We start from the raw sequence: 20,251 nt of genomic DNA, 5'->3' as shown, positions 1-20,251 counted from the left end.
GCTTTCACCTCCTTGGTTAGATGTATTTCTAGGTATTTTATTTCTTTTGTGGATATTGTAAATGGGGTTGAATTCTTTTTTTTTTTTTTTTTTTCTTGATACAGGGTCTCTCTTTGTCACCCAGGCTGGAGTGCAGTGGTGCAGCCACTGCAGCCTTGACCTCTTAGGTTCAATCAATTCTCCCACTTCAGCCTCCTGAGTAGCTGGCACTACAGATGTGTGCCACCACACCCAGCTAATTTTTTTTATTTTTTGTAGAGATGGGGTTTCACCATGTTGCTCAGGCTGGGGGAGTGTGTGTGTGTGTGTGTGTGTGTGTGTGTGTGTTAACCAAAATAGGATCATTTGCTGATTATCTACTTTAAAAACATAATTTATGGACCGGGCATGGTGGCTCATGCCTGTAATCCCAGCACTTTGGGAGGCTGAGGCAGGAGGATCACTTGAACCTAGGAGTTCGAGACCAGCTTGGGCAACATGGTGAGACCTCATCTCTACGAAGAAAATGAAAAAACAAAACCAAAAAAACCCATAATTTATGGTAAACACTTTTTCAAGTTAACGAATATACTTCTAACTCTCATTGTAATGCCTGCTGCTCTCTATCCCTTAGAAGCCTTGATATCATCTTTGATGAGTCAATCTCCCTCATCCTTTACTTCCAGCTGGGTATCAAGTCCTTCCATTTCTGCCCCTGGAATATGATATATCTGTCTGTCCCTCTTTGATCCCACTATTTTTGGCCTGGCTCAGCTCTCCTCTTTTGTTTTGTTTTGTTTTGTTTTGTTTTGTTTTGTTTTGTTTTGTTTTGTTTTGTTTTTGAGACAGAGTCTTGTTCTGTCTCCCAGGCTGGAGCGCAGTGGCATGATCTCTGCTCCCTGCAACGTCTGCCTCCTAGGTTCAAGTGATTCTCCTGCCTCAGCCTCCTGAGTAGTTGGGATTACAGGTGCATGCCACCATGCCCAGCTAATTTTTGTATTTTTAGTAGAGACGGGGTTTCGCCATGTTGGCCAGGCTGGTCTCGAACTCCTGACCTCAGGTGATCCGCCTGCCTTGGCCTCCCAAAGTGCTGGGATTACAGGCATGAGCCACTGCACTTGGCAGCTCTTCTCATTTCTAATCTAGATTGTTGAAGCTTTTTTCCTACCTGATTTCCAGTCATCTATACCTACAATTTTTCTGAAGTCTGATTATTTATTTCTGTTAGGTTGCTGATGTTAAATAGAAATTCCTTATCATTTTAGAGTCCTCTGGTAGCCTCTTTTTAACCTTATTATCTACCTATCATTTTTCTTCCTTCCTTCTTCCCTTCTTCTCTTCCCATGCTGGGAGTGCAATGACGTGATCTTGGTTCACTGCAACCTCCGCCTCCCAGGTTCAAGCAATTCTACTGCCTCAGCCCCCTGAGTAGCTGGGATTATAGGCACATGCCACCACACCCGGCTAATTTTTGTATTTTTAGTAGAGGCGGGGTTTCACCATGTTGGTCAGGCTGGTCTCGAACTCCTGACCTCAGGGGTGATCCACCCACCTCAGCCTCCCAAAGTGCTGGGATTACAGGCGTGAGCCACCGCGCCCAGCCCCTTCCTCTTTTTCTCCTTCTCTTTTTCCTCTCTTTCTTCTTTCCTTCTCTCTCCCTCCTCCTTCTTCTGCCCCCTGAAATACTTGGACTTCTTTTTTTTCTTTTTCAAGATAGGATATCACTCTGTCACTCAGGCTGGAGTGCAGTGGTGCGATCTTGGCTCACTGCAACCTCCGCCTCCTGGGTTCAAGCTATTCTCCTGCCTCGGTCTGCCAAGTAGCTGGGATTACAGGCACACGCCACTATGCATGGCTAATTTTTTGTATTTTTAGTGGAGATGGGGTTTCACCATGTTGGCCAGGTTGGTCTCGAACTCCTGACCTCAGGTAATCCACCCACCTTGGCCTCCCAAAGTGCTGGGATTACAGATGTAAGCCACTGCGCCCGGCCAGGACTTCTTTATATATTAGTATTATTGCTTATTCTTACCAAGTATGCCATACATTTTCATCGCTTTTCCCTCAGTATGGAATGCTTCTCTACTTTTTGAAATTCCGTTTAATCACCAACCCTAGATTAAATGCCATCTCCTTTTGAAGTCTTCTTCAATTGGAATTAATACCTACCTTTTCGGCTCTTACATTGTATTTTTCCTATGTTTCATTTATATTCTTCCTTGTATTATAACATGCCTATCTTGTTCCTACGTGGATATTTCTTTTTTTGTATTTTAAAGATTCACAAATTATTTAACTCATTACAATGATAATCACCAGCAAGTAGTCTTTAAGAAATATTAACATTAAGCTTTTTCTTTCAAAGAAAATGCCAGGAACTTAACAAATCATAAATGTTTTATCTAATGAAATTTTCGTTAGTGTAATTCTAAGCAATCTCTTTGTTATGATTTTGCCCCTTTTAGGCTGGATCAGTGCATGTAAGAATTCGACGAGATGCCAATGAACAAATGGTTCTTGCTCATGTGACCAACAGGCTGTACACTCTAGTGTCTACTCTGACTGTTCAAATTTTCAAGGATGACTGGATTAGGCCTGCCTTATTGTCTGGGCCTGTTGCAGCCAATGTCCTAAACTTTTCAGATCATCACGTAATCCCAATCCCTCTTTTAAAGGGTACTGATGATTTGAACCCAGTTACATCAACTCCAGCTAAACCTAGTAGTCCACCTCCAGAATTTTCATTTAACACTCCTGGGAAAAATGTGAACCCAGTTATTCTTCTAAACACACAAACAAGGCCTTATGGTTTTGGTCTCAATCATGGACACACACCTTACAGCAGCATGCTTAATCAAGGACTTGGAGTTCCAGGAATTGGAGCAACTCAAGGATTGAGGACTGGTTTTACAAATATACCAAGTAGATATGGAACTAATAATAGAATTGGACAACCAAGACCATGATAGACTCTAACTTATTTTTATGAAGAATATTGATTCTTTGGCTTCCAATTTATTTAGTAATCCAACTTTGCATTGACTGTTTAATCATTTACTCTAAATGTTAGATAATAGTAAGCTTGTTCACATTTCATGAAACCTATGAAACTATATTTTTGTAAAATGTATTTGTGACAGTGAAATCCTCGTAAATGTTAAAGGCTTTAAATAGGCTTCCTTTAGAAAATGTGTTTCTTTAAATTTGGATTTTGGTATCTTTGGTTTTGTAGTTGACTGCAGTGTGATGTGACCTTACCTTTATAAGAGCCACTTGATGGAGTGGATCTGTCACATTACTAAGATACAATATTTCTTTTTTTTTCTGAGACGGAGTCTTGCTCTGCCACTGTGCCCGGCCAATACATTATTATTAACTTAAGGCTGTACTTTATTAAGGCTTCCTTAGTTTTTGTTTTGTTTTGTTTTGTTTTTTGAGATGGAGTCTCACTCTGTCGCCCGGGCTGGAATGCAGTAGCGTGATCTCAGCTTACTGCAACCTCTGCCTCCTGGGTTCAAATGATTCTCCTGCCTCGGCCTCCCGAGTAGCTGGGATTACAGGCATCTGCCACCACGCCTAGCTAATTTTTGTATTTTTAGTAAAGATGGGGGATTTCACCATGTTGGCCAGGCTGGTCTTGAACTCCTGACCTCATGATCCACCCACCTTAGCCTCCCAAAGTGCTGGGATTAGGTGTGAGCCACCGCGCCTGGCCGATATTTTCTTTAGTGAAATTTATAAACATGCTTCTTGAGTAATACACATTTTGGGAAAGGGAAAAATGTCTGTTCAAAAAGTAAAAGTCTCTTTTATAGCTTTTCCAACTTAATTGCTACATTTTTCTTTGAGATTCTCCTGAATTATGTCTTACAAACTAAAAGCAAAAATTTTTAGCAGAAATTTTGGAATACATGCTATCTAGCACAATTTGAATTTTTAATTATCAAGATTTTTGTTAAAGTTTCTCTCCTTTAAAAATTTTAGTACATTTGTAAATAGTCCATGGTTCTCGGTGTTTTATTTTGATTAAGGGACTACCCAACTTTTGGTGATATGCAGTGAAAGAATCCCAATTTTCTATGTTACATTTAATCAAATACTGACATAATGAATTTATCTTTTCTGACACATTTCCATTCATTGGCTTTTTAATTTCCTATTTTATTAACAAAATATATCAAATATATTACCAAAACACATGGAGTTCCATACATAATATGGAATTTTATGTCTTTTCAAGTTGCACAAAGAATTTGAGCATATATAATATAATTTTACCAAAGCATAATGGACCTTAGATTATAGAATACAGCATTGTTAGGTCTGCAGTGGGCAGTTTCTTTTTGTTTTGCTTTGTCAAAAATGGGAAATTGTTAACTGTGATGAAGTGTGAGAATTACGTAGATTATGTTATTTTTTAGTTGTTTTCCAAATGTAGAGTTTAAGGACTTTCTAACATGGCTAATATTACTTCCAAAAAGTATAACAAGCAGCAGTCACACATGACCTAGGAGGGTTTTTTATTGTTTTATTTTATTATGCATACCATAACAGTTTTAAAATGGGATTTTGAGAATGGACTTAACTTTCCTGGAATCCAATGCTCCTGGAGATTTATGACTCTCCCAGCCATCAGCCAGCTATCTAGAGAAGATTTTTGTTTTTCTAGAATTTGCAACAGTTTCTTCAGTCAACTCATTCACTTTCAAATAGGAGCAGCACTTTGAAATCCTTTTTCTTCACTGTGGATTAAAAACATCCAAGAAGCCATCTGTGTCAAGCAGAATTGTCATCTGTGGTAATAAGTGACCATGTCCTAAAGACTTTTTCTTAGTGAGGAGTTGGTCATTGTCTTTGACATCTGCAACCCCTGTTGAGGCATGTGACCTGCTAAAGAAATACAGCCTACGCTACCTTGACTACTGGGGAAAATGATACTTCGTAAAATGTAATAAGGCAACCTGTTCCTTGGCCTTTATCTTATGTTTTCCAACTATTACTGTATCTGTTATTGGTCTACTATTACAGGATGATTCTTCTTCCTCCATTGATCTCAACTAAATGTGAATTAGGGTCATGCATGAAATCTGAACTGCCATGTCCTGAGTTATGGTTAAGAGGTATGTGCTGCCACCCCATGCATGTCTTCCCCATCCCCATAGGATTTTAAAATGTTCAGGTACCAAACACAGTTCTGTGTGAGGTTTTATGCCTACTTCCTCAACACCAATTCAGAGGCAACACCTGTGCATCTGTCCCACCAAAGGTGCTTTAATACCTACCTTCACTATTTGAGAAAGGACACTCACAGTTGCCTGTGGGTTATGAAAGAATTGGCCCTACTTCCTGAATGTAAGATGTTACAGGGGACATTGGCCCATGCATTATTATATAGAGAAGTCTTATTTGCCAAGCTCTGACTAACTTCTGGATATGAAAATAAGGAGCTCGCCCAGCATAGGCCTATAGGCAGCAGCCTTACTAGTAAATCTTGCCACAGAATCACTTGAAGCTAGACAGAGAAAGAAGTTCAATTTAAATATTTGTCCCATTGTTTGTGATTAAGATGTAAGCTCTGTGGAGTGTAATTAACCCTGCTTTATGAAGTCACCATATTATAATGAGAAAAACACTGCATAGGAGGCAAGAGATCTGAATTCCAGTTCTGATGCTGCCACTGTGTAAGGAAGTAGTTTTATAACCCATGGGCAAATCATATGAGCTTTCTCATCTGTAAAGTTAGGGAGAGGAATTAATTAGTTGATCTGTAAAATATCAGCTTCAAAACGTTATGGCTAAATCTGTAGAATGTGTGCCCAATTGCTAAACAGATGTTGTGCCCAGAATTTTATCTAGTGACTACCTCAACATACAGGCCAAGTGTTACCTACACCAACACCCAAGCCATTAATTTGAGGTGCCATGAGAATAGGTGAACCACAGCCTAACACCATTTAGGTTTTTGTGTTTTTTTCAGGCTTGCCTCTACTTAAATATATTTAGATTAGAGAGTTTTCTTAGACTTCTTTCTTTGTAAGGAAGGGTTATTTGGGGAAGTGTTGGAAAAAAGATTAGGGCAGGGTACCCTTAGTTTATATAGGGTACAAAAGAATGGGAAACATCTTCCCTTTCTTCTTTAATCTCTGAAGTCATGTTTGGAATTACATATAATGTAGCAGATACTGGAGAGGACCTGAATTTCAAGCCTCTGATTTAGCTATTTGTAAACTTCCAAGTTTTGCTTGACTAAAGAATGCTGATCTTTTTTGGGAGTCTGATCTCCTTCTAATATCAGAAAGTGCTTTTTACATTCCAGATTGTTTGAATTAAACTGTTTGGATTAAAGAACATATATGGAGTTTCCTCTCTGATTTTAAATAATCTTTATTCAGTAGCTATTAATAATTTATCTCATATTCAGCGAATATTTATTGAGAATATTGTTGAGAATCTGTTACATGCCAGGCACTATACTAAGTTAATATGCATTCAGTATACCAGTTGGTGTGACCCAGACCAAAGGTAACACAAAGATGAATGAGGGTTCCTTCAAGGAGCCAATAATCCTAGTAGGAGAGCTAAGACACAAAACTGTTGCATGTTTTTAATCATCAAATTAAACTTCTTTCCACTTCCTTATCTTCTTTGGCATCCTTTTGCAAGATTTTTTTTAACTACCAGGCTTAAAGTAATGAGGTCCCAGAGCACTTACTGGCTTCGAGTACACTTTATTTAAGCAGTTACTAGTTTAAAAGCACCTTTAATAACACTGAGATCATCATCATCAAATTGCCACCCAACAAGCCTAGCTTCTTGCAGAAAAGTTAACTTGGATAACACATGGCTAAGTTTTCTGACTAATGCTGCATCAGGTAGAAATTCTTTAGTACTGAAGTCAAAAAACACTAATTGCTTAAGATTCCCAAATACACCCATGAAGGCAAGCCATCCATCACTGCTCACACGATTTCCTGCCAAATTCAACTGCTGGAAGTTTTTCAGAGGGTTCTTTCCAAAAAATGCACCTGAGTAAAGAAATAAGTATATTAGTTGGAAGAAAAATATTTTAAAAAAAAATAGGTTCTACATTTATTTTACATACTTTTTTTTCACTTTGAAATGGCCATGTTTGAACCAGTGCTTTGCCTCAGAAAGAAATTATTAATATAATTCTCTATAGCTAGGGCAGTGATTGTGAATATGGTCTATTATATTTTTCCTAGAGTATAAGGGAATCTGATAAATAATGATTCGTAATGAGGTAGCAACAATATATAAATGAATTACATTTTTTTCCCTTTTCCTTACTCCTAGGAAATGGAAGATTGCTTTAAAATTGATGTGTGAGAGATGCTATTATTCAGTACTTGTTTTCAAAACTGGAGTCAATCTTTGGCAATATTAGGTCGTTTCCTCTTCTGAAAAAGTAAACACTACCTAACTGTTGTTTCTTTGGGTATGTTCCTAACTGTAAACTTGAGTAAGTGAGCCTCCTTCAGTATCTAAAGATGTGGGTGTTTTTGTTTATCTGTTTATGTATAACCCTCCCGAGCCTCTTCAGGAAGTTCCTCCATTCCTTACATAATAGGGCACCTAAAGTATTTCCTACAGAGGGTAGGTGGATATCCTGTCTTTCTAATACACAAAGAATGCACACACACACACACACACATACAAAGGATGTGTGTGTGTGTGTGTGTATATACACACACAAATAATTTAGTGTTCATTCTTTATCCTATGTTACCAGTTTAGGTGGTACTGGAACCCAAGTGAGTCTTGCAATAAGAAAAACTACCTTTCTTTCAGGTCATGTACCATCATACAGATTGGCCAGTATACAACATTAGGATTTCACAAAACTAGCTCTGTGTTAATTATGCATATTAAATTGTGCAAAACGTTAGCCCTACCCGCCTACCTGGCCTTTTCTGGATGACTAAGTTCACCTTGAAGTACAGAGTGGACAGACAGGCAGACTGGACACGGGAACTCTGTTACTTACATGTTTATACTCCAGAGTGTCACACACAAATTGCAGAAGATGTATGCCTGGCTTATCAATCCACATTATTCGGCTCATCCGAGCTCATCTTAGTCTTAGTGTACCTCACCCAACTTTGGAGGGTTAATTTGTTGTATATTAAACTTGTGTTTCTTGGGAGATGTGTATAGTTGGGTCTCTGTTATCGCAGCTTAGCCTGTGCCCAGCCCAAATAGTACATAGGTCCTCGCTTTCCCCTGCCTTCCACCTCCTCTGTTCCTTGGAGGATGGCTTTCTCCCTGCTCTCTCTTCCATCTCATGTTCATGTCCTTTCTGCCTTTGCCCCTTCTCCATATGCTTCCTAGCATGGCATGCACTCAGTCCAAATGCTGGTTGCCAGTTGTGTGTCTATTTAAGGCTCCTTCCCCAAAGATCAACTTTTTTTCTCCTTCTCACCTAGCAGAACATATTTGCACCACCTAAAAGGAATTTAAGAAGAATTTAAAGCCCATTCCACCCTCAGAGTGTGAGCAATTTATACTGGTTATCTACTAAGGTATAAGGATCTTATCATCAATTTAAGAGAGTTTCTTAGATAATTATTGGAATGTGTGCTAGTGCAGGAACCAAGGGCATGTCTTTTGTTCATTTAATCTGCAGTGCTTATATTATGAGGAGCAGACTATATCTGAGAGAAACAGAATCCATGACATTTAGAGCCATAGGCTGTATGTGGGCTGTGGAGAGTGCAAATGGCTTGATTGGAATTCCAGGAAAAATCTCAAATGCCCTGGGTAGAAGGGTTCTGATTCTTGGGGGTTCCTGTATCCCAAACACAACTCTCGTTAGTGTTGTCCTGTAGTTCACCTAAACCAGTACCAGAGCTCTCACTGTTCATTCATTCAGCAACATCTTTAGTGCTACTATGTGCTGCAGATTATGCTGGGTGCTGGGGATATGTGCAAATGACAGACATGGTCCCTGTCTAAATGGGCTTACAAAATAGTGTGAAGACATGCATTATCAAGTAATTAGATGGGTGGTGGGTGCTATGGTAGGTCAGGATACCCTGGGAGCACACAAAAGCAATAGGCTTTCCCACTCCACTTTGTTCCCAGACACTTGCAGTTGGGCTTATATGCTCCAGGTGGAAGACTGGAGGATTCTTCTTAGGAGAAATGGAACTGCCCCCCAGGAAAAGGCCCTACAAAGAAGGGGCCATTTTGCTTCCCCAATCACCCCCTAGTGAAGTTAGCCTATCAAAAAGTCACCACCTCCCTTAGACACACAGAACTCCCTATCAACTTCTGTCTCACTCTCAAATGTGAAGAGGACAGTACAGGATTATCAGACATTTGACAACAGCCTCCCACAAGGAAGACTGAGACTAAAAGCCAAACAACTCTCAAAGAAATCAGGCACTGTAGAAAACAAGAAAAATCAAACTCCAAAGACCTCAGTTTTTCAGAGATCCTAAGTTTTTCAGTAGATTGCATCTACTCAGCAACAATAAGATGCTAAGAAAGAGCTTTTGGAAAATAAAGTATGATAGCAGGATCTACACAGCAGAATGATTGGGCCCAGGATTTAACACAGAGCTTCTAGAACATGAATACGGTCTGTGATGGCTCTTTTTTTTTTTTTTTTTCTTTTTTTGAGACAGGTTCTGGCTCTGTTGCCCAGGCTGGAGTGCAGTGGCACGATCTCAGCTCACTGCAACCTCTGCCGCCCTGGCTCAAGTAAGTGATCCTGCCAACTCAGCTTCCCATGTAGCTGGGATTGTAAGTATGTGCACTATGCCCAGCTAATTTTTGTATTTTTAGTAGAGACAGGGTTTCATAGCTGGTTTTGAACTCCTGACCTCAAGTGATCCACCCACCTCGGCCTCACAAAGTGCTGGGATTACAGGCATGAGCTCTCTTTGAGAACAGGCTGGATAGCAGAGTTCAGCTTCAAACATCCAAGTTGAAAGATGCCATTTAACAAAGGGTTTTGTTAGAGCAGGTGAAATTGGTCAGGTGTGGTGGCTCATGCCTGTAAGCCCAGCACTTTGGGAGGCTGAAGCAGGCAGATCACTTGAGGTCAGGAGTTTGAGACCAGCCTGGCCAACATGATGAAACCTCGTCTCTACTAAAAATATGAAAATTAGCTGGTATGGCGGCAGGGACCCATAATCCCAGCTACTCAGGAGGCTGAGGCAGGAGAATCACTTGGGATTCGGAGAAGCGAATAGAGAACAGAGAATCCCGGGAAGCAGAGGTTGCAGTGAGCCAAGGTCGCGCCACTGCACTCCAGCCTGGAAAAAAACAAACAAAAAAACAGGTGAAACAGATACCTGAGCTAGCAATGATTTTTATGTTGTAGTCTCAGATTGCTGATGGGTAAGAAAATTTTGGGAGTCAAGAGCAAAACATGGCAAAGCTTGGAGATCAAATGCAATCTCTGAGGAAGAAGAGCAGATAGTCTAGACCAAGCTTTAAGGAAAGCTAGGAACATTTAATATCTGGGTAGAGGAATCACCATTGAAAGAAGACAGAAGTAGCCAAGGTGGCATGGAGGTCAAGAGAATGTTTTGAAAAGAAGGGAGTGCTCAGTGTCAACTCCTGCAGAGGAATCAAGTAAACACTTCTGAAAGTGTCTATTGAAATTCAGCCACATGGAGGGGTGTGGGGAGATGCAATGCGTAGGAAGTAGCAGATGGTCAGGAAATGGAGATGTCATAAGGGTACATAAAATTTGTTTTAGAGCTTTTACCTTGAAGGAGAGGAGAGATAGAATGATAACCAAAGGAGGAAGATAGGACTCAGGGAGAGTTTTATTTAAAATGGAAGAGATTTGAGCAACTTTAAAAACTGACAGGAGGGAGCCAGTAACAAGAGGCACAATCAATAAAATGATGTCCCTGAACCGGAGTGAGGGCAAGGCTGGCATCTCAGGCACTGCTAAAGAGACTGCACTTAGGTAGGAGAAGAGAAACCTACTATAAGCTCTACAGGAGAAGGAGAGAAAAAATAACAATCACATCCTCTGTGAAATAGGAGACGCTGAGTACTGATTGAGAAGAAAAAGTGTGAAATAGTTTACATACAGTGTTGAATACAGAAACACGGTAAGATTGCCAGGAAATATTAAGAGAGATTGGCCTCTCAAAGTGCTGGGATTACAAGCGTGAGCCACCAGGCCCAGCCCCTGCTATTTTTTTTATTTATTTATTTATTTATTTATTTATTTTTTTTTTTTATTATTATTATACTTTAAGTTTTAGGGTGCATGTGCACAATGTGCAGGTTTGTTACATATGTATCCATGTACCATGTTGGTGTGCTGCACCCATTAACTCGTCATTTAGCATTAGGTATGTCTCCTAATGCTGTCCCTCCCCCCTCCCCCCACCCCACAGCAGTCCCCAGAGTGTGATGTTCCCCTTCCTGTGTCCATGTGTTCTCATTGTTCAATTCCCACCTATGAGTGAGAACATGCAGTGTTTGGTTTTTTTGTCCTTGCGATAGTTTACTGAGAATGATGGTTTCCAGTTTCATCCATGTCCCTACAAAGGACATGAACTCATCATTTTTTATGGCTGCATAGTATTCCATGATGTATATGTGCCACATTTTCTTGATCCAGTCTATCATTATTGGACATTTGGGTTGGTTCCAAGTCTTTGCTATTGTGAATACTGCCGCAATAAACATACGTGTGCATGTGTCTTTATAGCAGCATGATTTATAGTCCTTTGGGTATATACCCAGTAATGGGATGGCTGGGTCAAATGGTATTTCTAGTTCTAGATCCCTGAGGAATCGCCACACTGACTTCCACAATGGTTGAACTAGTTTACAGTCCCACCAACAGTGTAAAAGTGTTCCTGTTTCTCCACATCCTCTCCAGCACCTATTGTTTCCTGACTTTTTAATGATTGCCATTCTAACTGGTGTGAGATGGTATCTCATTGTGGTTTTGATTTGCATTTCTCTGATGGCCAGTGATGATGAGCATTTTTTTCATGTGTTTTTTGGCTGCATAAATGTCTTCTTTTGAGAAATGTCTGTTCATGTCCTTTGCCCACTTTTTGATGGGGTTGTTTGTTTTTTTCTTGTAAATTTGTTTGAGTTCATTGTAGATTCTGGATATTAGCCCTTTGTCAGATGAGTAGGTTGCAAAAATTTTCTCCCATTCTGTAGGTTGCCTGTTCACTCTGATGGTAGTTTCTTTTGCTGTGCAGAAGCTCTTTAGTTTAATGAGATCCCATTTGTCAATTTTGGCTTTCGTTGCCATTGCTTTTGGTGTTTTAGACATGAAGTCCTTGCCCATGCCTATGTCCTGAATGGTATTGCCTAGGTTTTCTTCTAGAGTTTTTATGGTTTTAGGTCTAACATGTAAGTCTTTAATCCGTCTTGAATTAATTTTTGTATAAGGTGTAAGGAAGGGATCCAGTTTCAGCTTTCTACATATGGCTAGCCAGTTTTCCCAGCACCATTTATTAAATAGGGAATCCTTTTCCCATTGCTTGTTTTTGTCAGGTTTGTCAAAGATCAGATAGTTGTAGATATTCGGCATTATTTCTGAGGGCTCTGTTCTGATCCATTGATCTGTGTCTCTGTTGTGGTACCAGTACCATGCTGTTTTGGTTACTGTAGCCTTGTAGTATAGTTTGAAGTCAGGTAGTGTGATACCTCTGGCTTTGTTCTTTTGGCTTAGGATTGACTTGGCGATGCGGGCTCTTTTTTGGTTCCATATGAACTTTAAAGTAGTTTTTTCCAATTCTGTGAAGAAAGTCATTGGTAGCTTGATGGGGATGGCATTGAATCTATAAATTACCTTGGGCAGTATGGCCATTTTCACGATATTGATTCTTCCAACCCATGAGCATGGAATGTTCTTCCATTTGTTTGTATCCTCTTTTATTTCACTGAGCAGTGGTTTGTAGTTCTCCTTGAAGAGGTCCTTCACATCCCTTGTAAGTTGGATTCCTAGGTATTTTATTATCTTTGAAGCAATTGTAAATGGGAGTTCACTCATGATTTGGCTCTCTGTTTGTCTGTGATTGGTGTATAAGAATGCTTGTGATTTTTGCACATTGATTTTGTATCCTGATACTTTGCTGAAGTTGCTTATCAGCTTAAGGAGATTTTGGGCTGAGACAATGGGGTTTTCTAGATATACAATCATATCATCTGCAAACAGGGACAATTTGACTTCCTCTTTTCCTAATTGAATACCCTTTATTTCCTTCTCCTGCCTGATTGCCCTGGCCAGAACTTCCAGCACTATGTTGAATAGGAGTGATGAGAGATGGCATCCCTGTCTTGTGCCAGTTTTCAAAGGGAATGCTTCCAGTTTTTGCCCATTCAGTATGATATTGGCTGTGGGTTTGTCATAGATAGCTCTTATGATTTTGAGATACGTCCCATCAATACCTAATTTATTGAGAGTTTTTAGCATGAAGGGTTGTTGAATTTTGTCAAAGGCCTTTTCTGCATCTATTGAGATAATCATGTGGGTTTTGTCTTTGGTTCTGTTTATGTACTGGATTACACTTACTGGTTTGCATATGTTGAACCAGCCTTGCATCCCAGGGATGAAGCCCACTTGATCATGGTGGATAAGCTTTTTGATGTGCTGTTGGATTCGGTTTGCCAGTATTTTATTGAGGATTTTTGCATCAATGTTCATCAAGGATATTGGTCTGAAATTCTCTTTTTTGGTTGTGTCTCTGCCGGGCTTTGGTATCAGGATGATGCTGGCCTCATAAAATGTGTTAGGGAGGATTCCCTCTTTTTCTATCAATTGGAATAGTTTCAGAAGGAATGGTACCAGTTCCTCCTTGTACCTCTGGTAGAATTCAGCTGTGAATCCATCAGGTCCTGGACTCTTTTTGGTTGGTAAGATATTGATTATTGCCACAATTTCAGAGCCTGTTATTGGTCTATTCAGAGATTCAACTTCTTCCTGGTTTAGTCTTGGGAGGGTGTATTTGTCGAGGAATTTATCCATTTCTTCTAGATTTTCTAGTTTATTTGTGTAGAGGTGTTTGTAGTATTCTCTGATGGTAGATTGTATTTCTGTGGGATCAGTGGTGATATCCCCTTTATCATTTTTTATTGCATCTATTTGATTCTTCTCTCTTTTCTTCTTTATTAGTCTTGCTAGCAGTCTATCAATTTTGTTGATCTTTTCAAAAAACCAGCTCCTGGATTCATTAATTTTTTGAAGGGTCTTTTGTGTCTCTATTTTCTTCAGTTCTGCTCTGATTTTAGTTATTTCTTGCCTTCTGCTAGCTTTTGAATGTGTTTGCTCTTGCTTTTCTAGTTCTTTTAATTGTGATGTTAGGGTGTCAATTTTGGATCTTTCCTGCTTTCTCTTTTGGGCATTTAGTGCTATAATTTTTTTTTTTTGTTTTGTTTTGTTTTGTTTTTTGTTTTTGAGATAGAGTCTCACTCTCCAACCCAGGCTGGAGTGCAGTGGCGCGATCTCGGCTCACTGCAGCCTCCACCTTCTCGGTTGAAGACAGTCTCCTGCCTCAGCCTTCCAAGTAGCTGGGATTACAGGCATGTGCCACCACACACGACTAATTTTTTTCATACTACATTTTTTAATCCATTCATTATTTGATGGACATTTGAATTGTTTCCAGTTTTGAGCTATTAAACATGCTATTATAAACATTAATATACAAGTTTTTGTGGGGATATTGGTTTTCATGCATCTTGAGTACCTAGGAAAAGAGTTGCTGGGTCTATATGACAACTCTATGTTTAACATTTTGAACAACTTGCCAGAATGTTTTCCTCAGCAGCTGCATCATTTTACATTCTAACTACCAGCATATGAATTTCTCCATATCCTTGCCAACAACACTTGTTATTGTATGTCTTTTAATAAAAAATAATAACCATCCCTAGTGGGTCTCAGGTGGTATCTCATTGTAGTTTTGGTTTACATTATTACCCTGATGGCTAATGATATTGATTATGTTTTCTGGTATTTATTTTGCGATTTAAATATCTTCCTTGGTGAAATATCTGTTCAGATGCTTGCCCATTTTACAAATTGGGTTATTACAAAGTGGGTTATTTGCATTTTTTATCTGTGAGTTGTAAGAGTTTTGTTTTTTTTTTTTTTTTTTGAGACGGAGTCTCGCTCTGTCACCCAGGCTGGAGTGCAGTGGTGCAATCTCGGCTCACTGCAACCTCCGCCTCCAGGATTCAAGCAATTCTTCTGCCTCAGCCTCCCGAGTAGCTGGGATTACAGGTATGTGCCACCACGCCTGGCTAATTTTTTTGTATTTTTAGTAGAGATGGGATTTCACCATATTGGCCAGGCTGGTCTCGAACTCCTGACCTTGTGATCCACCTGCCTCGACCTCCCAAAGTGCTGGGATTACAGATGTGAGCCACTGCGCCCGGCCATAAGAGTTTTTTTATGTATTCAAGATAGAAGTCCTTTATCAGATAATGTGATCTGCAGGTTTTTTTTTTTTTCACATTCTGTAGGTTGTATTTTCACTTTCTTTCTGTTTCTATTTTTTTGGGGGGGGAGGGGACTGGATGTCACTCTGTCACCCAAGCTGCAATGCAGTGGAATGATCACAGCTCACTGCAGCCTCAACTTCCCGAGCTCAAGCCATCCTCCCACGTAGCTGGGACTACAGGCGTACGCTGCCACACCCAGCTAATTTTTTGGAGATTGAGTTTTGCCATGTTGCTCAGACCGGGCTCAAGCAATCTGCCCACTTCGACCTCCCAGAGTGCTGGGATTACAGGTGTGAGCCACCTGACCCAGCCTTAGTTTTGACCAAATGTCTTTTTTTCTGTTGCAGGAACTCATCCAAGATAGCACATTACGTTTCATCGTCATGTCTCTTTAGGTTCCTCATGCTTGTGACGATTTCTCATAATCACCTTGTTTTTTATTTCCTTGACAGTTTCAAGGAATACTGGTCAGTTTTTTGTAGAAGTCCCTCAGTTAGGATTGTTTGATGTTTTTCTCATCGTTAGATGGGGGATGTGGATCTTTGGGGAGGAATATCATAGAGGTAAAGTACTATTTTCGTCATGTCATATCTAGGTACATACTATCAACATGAATCACCACTATTAATGTTGACCTTGTTCACCTGACCGAGGTAGTGTCAACAGCTTTCTCCACTGTAAAGTTACTCTTTTTTGCTGCCTTTTGCTGCATGCCACAAGTTTCGATATACAGCGTTTTCTTAGCATTCACTTCTAAATATTTTCGTTGAAATTTGTCAGTATGAACTTGTATTTATCTCCCAAATTTTGCAGTTTTTCCCCAGTATCCTGAGTGTAGTTACAAAATTTTAAAAAGGGAAATTTAAGGACAATCCAGGCCTGGAGTTTTGTCAGGAAAGTACACCCCATCTACTGTATTTCATTTCATACCTCACATTCCACATCTCATGTTCTGCCTGCATCTCATTAGGGGGTCTTTCTTTAATTAGAGACTCCATCTCTCATTACACTCTTCATTTCACCATTGCATCTATCACACACATCCATCACTCAAAGTCATTGCCTGAATTGACGCATGCTACTGTGAGCCATGAGAATTTCAGCTATTAAGGACAAGAATGTTTGCAGGGATGGAAGATGCAGTTGAAACTAGGTAGGAAGGCAAGTCAAAATAGAAAGGGCCTGAAAAATAGATAGAAGGTAGTGGGATCAACGGACTGGAAGTCCCAGTGAAGTAAAAGAACTGGCGATTAGGAGTAGATAGAAATACAGGAGGTTGTGGTTTGAGAATGGGATATCTGCATTTATTATTTTGCAGGTAGAACAATTTTAAGTGGCTTATCATAATCTAGTCATTGCATACTCATAGAATGAATGGATGAAGGAGAGTGGAAGGGAAGATCGTTGAAGAGGAAGGTCCATTAGCAGAGCATAGTGGCCTCTAGTCCCAGCTACTTGGGTGGTTGAGGAAGAAGGATCCCTTGAGCCCAGAAGTTCAAGGCTAGTGAGCTGTGATCACATCTTTGCACTACAGCCTGGGCAACAGGGAGACCCTGTCTCAAAAGAAAGAGAGAAAGAGAGGAGTGGGGGAGGGAGGGAGGGAGGGAGGGAGGGAGGGAGGGAGGGAGGTGGGGGACAGGACATACTGCTTTCATTGTATCCTGTAGGTTTCTGTATGTTGTGTTTCCATTTTCATTTGTCTTAAAGAAATTTTAAATATATATATATATATAGATATAGATATATATATATATAGATATATATATATAGATATATATTTTTTTTTTTAATTGTAGAGACGACATGTTACCATATTGCCCAGGCTGGTTTCAAACTTCTGGGCTCAAGCAGTCCTCCCGCCTTGGCCTCTCAAAGTGCTGGGATTATAGTCATGAGCCACCACACCCAGCCTATTTCAAGAAATTTTTCAGTTTCCTTCTGAATTTCTTCATTGGCACACTTGTCATTCCAGAGCATATTGTTTAATTTTCATTTGTTTGTATAGTTTCCAAAGTTCCTCTGGTTATTGATTTCTAGTTTTATTCTATTATGGTCAGAGAAGATACTTGAATCAGATTTCTATTTTGGGGGATTTTTTAAGACTTATTTTGTGGCCTAACGTGGTCTATCCTTGAGAATAATCCATGTGCTAAGGAGAAGAATGTGTATTCTGCAGCTGTTGGATGAAATGCTCTATAAATATCCCATAGGTCCATTTGGTGTATAGTGCAGATTAAGTCTGATGTTTCTTTGTTGATTCTCTGTCTGGGAGATCTGTCCAATGCTGTATATGGGGTGTTGAGTCTCTAGCTATTGTTGTATTGGGTTCTATCTATCTCTTTAGCTCTAACAATATTTGCTTTATATATCTAGGTTCTCCAGTGTTGGGGACATATATATGCGTGTGTGTGTGTGTGTGTGTGTGTATATATATATGTGTGAATATACGTGTGTGTGTGTGTGCGTGTGTGTGTGTATATATATAAATATATATATAAAATGATTATATATTCTTACTGAATTGACTTTTTTGTTTTTTAAGAAACAGGGTCTTACTCTGTCACCCAGGCTGGAGTGCAGTGGCATGAGCACAGCTCACAACAACTTTAACCTCCTGGGCTTAAGGGATTGTCTCCCTCCTCAGCCTCCTAAATTGCTGGGACTACAGGCATGTGCCAACATGCCCAGCTAATATTTTTTTTTTTTGAGACGGAGTCTCTGTCGCCCATGCTGGAGTGCAGTGGCATGATCTTGGCTCACTGCAAGCTCCGCCTCCCAGGTTCATGCCATTCTCCTGCCTCAGCCTCCTGAGTAGCTGGGCACCCGGCTAATTTTTGGTATATTTAGTAGAGACAGGGTTTCACCATGTTAGCCAGGATGGTCTCAATCTCCTGACCTCGTGATCCGCCTGCCTCGGCCTCCCAAAGTGCTGGGATTACAGGCGTGAATCACCACGCCCGGCCTAATTTTTTAAAAAAGTATTTTGTATAGATGGGGTCTGCCTATGTTGCTCAGGCTGCTCTTGAGTCCCTGGTCTCAAGCAATCCTCCCACCCCAGCCTCCCAAAGCACAGGGATTACAGATGTAAGCTACTATGCCCAGTTCACAAATTCTTTTTTTAAAAAAACTGAGGGCCTGGTGCAGCTCATGCCTGTAATCCCAGCACTTTGGCAGGCCGAGGCTGTGGCTGGTGGATCACTTGAGGTCAGGAGTTCGAGACCAGCCTAGCCAACATGGCAAAAGTCAAATTGCTCTACTAAAAATACAAAAATCAGCCGAGTGGTGGAGCATGCCTGTAATCCCAGCTACTCGGCTGAGGCTGAGGCAGAGGCAGGGGAATCACTTGAACCCGGGAAGCAGAGGTTGCAGTGAGCCAGATCATGCCACTGCACTCCAGCCTGAGAGACAGAGCGAGACTCCGTCTCAACAAATAAATAAAAATAAAGTCAAATTACAAATTATTGCCTAGCTCAGTTTTTATTTCAGTAAGCACACCATTTCCTTCTCTGGTCTCAATGGCCAGCCTTGGGAGTGGACAAAGTAGGCAGCTACCTACTTAAAGATTTAAAGGACGCTAAAAGACCTCAACCTAAAAATGCCTCCCCAACATGAATTCTAAATCTATATATTCTTCAAGGGCCTCTTTGAAAAGACACATCTTTTCCAGCTCACTTAAGGTATGAGGTTACCTAAGAGAGATTATTTATCAGCTAGCTAATTAGTCTGTCACAGAAGCCACCTGACTCTAATATAACCTAAAATAGAGGAAGGGCCTGAAAGACTGACACCAGGATGATGTGAGTTAATGGGTTGAGGGAGTGGATAGAAGTAAAGTTAGGAATTAAAGGAAGGAAAGATCCAGAACTTAAAGCACCATTAGGAAGGCACACCCTTGGGCAGCCTAAGGACTTAGGTACACATCTCCAGGAAAGAAGGTTCTAAAAAGAGCAGCAGATGGGAGTTAATGTTTGATGGGTACAGAATTTTAGTTGGGGAAGATGAAGAAGCTCTGGAGATGCACGTTGTGATGGTGGCACAATAATATGAATGTACTTAATGCCAGAAAGCTTTTACACTTAAAAACAGTTTAAATAGGGCCGGGTGCGGTGGCTCACGCCTGTAATCCCAGCACTTTGGGAGGCCGGGGCAGGCGGATCACGAGGTCAGGAGCTCAAGACCATTCTGGCTAACACGGTGAAACCCCATCTCTACTAAAAATACAAAAAAAAAAAAAAAATTAACCAGGCATGGTAGCGGGCACCTGTGGTCCCAGCTACTTGGGAGGCTGAGGCAGGAAAATGGCATGAACCCGGGAGGCGGAGCTTGCAGTGAGCCGAGATCGCACAACTGCACTCCAGCCTGGGCGACGGAGCAAGACTCCGCCAAAAAAAAAAAAAAAAAAACAAAAACAGTTTAATAAATTGTATGTTACATAAACTAAACACATTTTAGACAATCTGTAAGAGAAATGAAGGTGATCGAGGCTGTTTTCATGAGTCCTTGGCTTTAGTATGATAGCCTCCAAGTTGAACCTGATGAGCCTGACCTCCTTGTATTAATGTTTCCATATGCTGGATTGGAATAACTTGTGCAACCAGTGGGATATGTCAGAAATGAGTGGGCTGCCATGTTGTGAGGACACTCACAGCCTATGAAGAGGTCTAGTGATGAGTAAGTGAGGCCTCCAGCCAACAGCCAGTGTTAACTTGCCAACCATGTGAGAAGTTACGTTGGAAGGAGATCCTCCAGCAGACCCTCTCATGAGAGAGGTCAAGCCAGAGCTAACCTGCTAAACTCCCAAATTCCTGAACCA

At 40.5% G+C, this 20,251-nt stretch overlaps 2 protein-coding genes across 17 annotated transcripts in view; one reads left to right on the top strand and one right to left on the bottom strand.

The window, feature by feature from the left end:
* SLC30A6 (solute carrier family 30 member 6) overlaps positions 1 to 20,251 on the top strand; it is a 96,770-nt gene that overhangs the window by 52,703 nt on the left and 23,816 nt on the right. For 10 of the 14 annotated variants that reach the window (XM_055253556.2, XM_055253558.2, XM_063623773.1 and 7 more), the window contains one exon: positions 2,445 to 6,329. The exons of 3 other annotated variants lie outside the window; for them this stretch is intronic. In XM_055253556.2, coding sequence (XP_055109531.1) covers positions 2,445 to 2,945 — 501 coding nt within the window. In that variant the 3' untranslated portion in view covers positions 2,946 to 6,329. Of the gene's footprint in view, positions 1 to 2,444; positions 6,330 to 20,251 lie in introns of those variants that run through there. One more of the 14 variants, XM_063623775.1, reaches the window with a different exon arrangement.
* Positions 6,688 to 20,251, bottom strand: part of NLRC4 (NLR family CARD domain containing 4) — a 46,299-nt gene continuing 32,735 nt past the window's right edge. For all 3 annotated transcript variants that reach the window (XM_055253545.2, XM_063623733.1, XM_063623734.1), the window contains one exon: positions 6,688 to 7,004. In XM_055253545.2, the coding sequence (XP_055109520.2) occupies positions 6,712 to 7,004 (293 nt within the window). In that variant the 3' untranslated portion in view covers positions 6,688 to 6,711. The remainder of the gene's footprint in view (positions 7,005 to 20,251) is intronic.

Source organism: Symphalangus syndactylus, chromosome 18, assembly GCF_028878055.3.
Source record: "Symphalangus syndactylus isolate Jambi chromosome 18, NHGRI_mSymSyn1-v2.1_pri, whole genome shotgun sequence".
NCBI classification, from domain to species: Eukaryota; Metazoa; Chordata; class Mammalia; order Primates; family Hylobatidae; genus Symphalangus; species Symphalangus syndactylus.
Note: the sequence above shows the minus strand (reverse complement) of the source record. Positions and strands in the feature narration are given on the sequence as shown.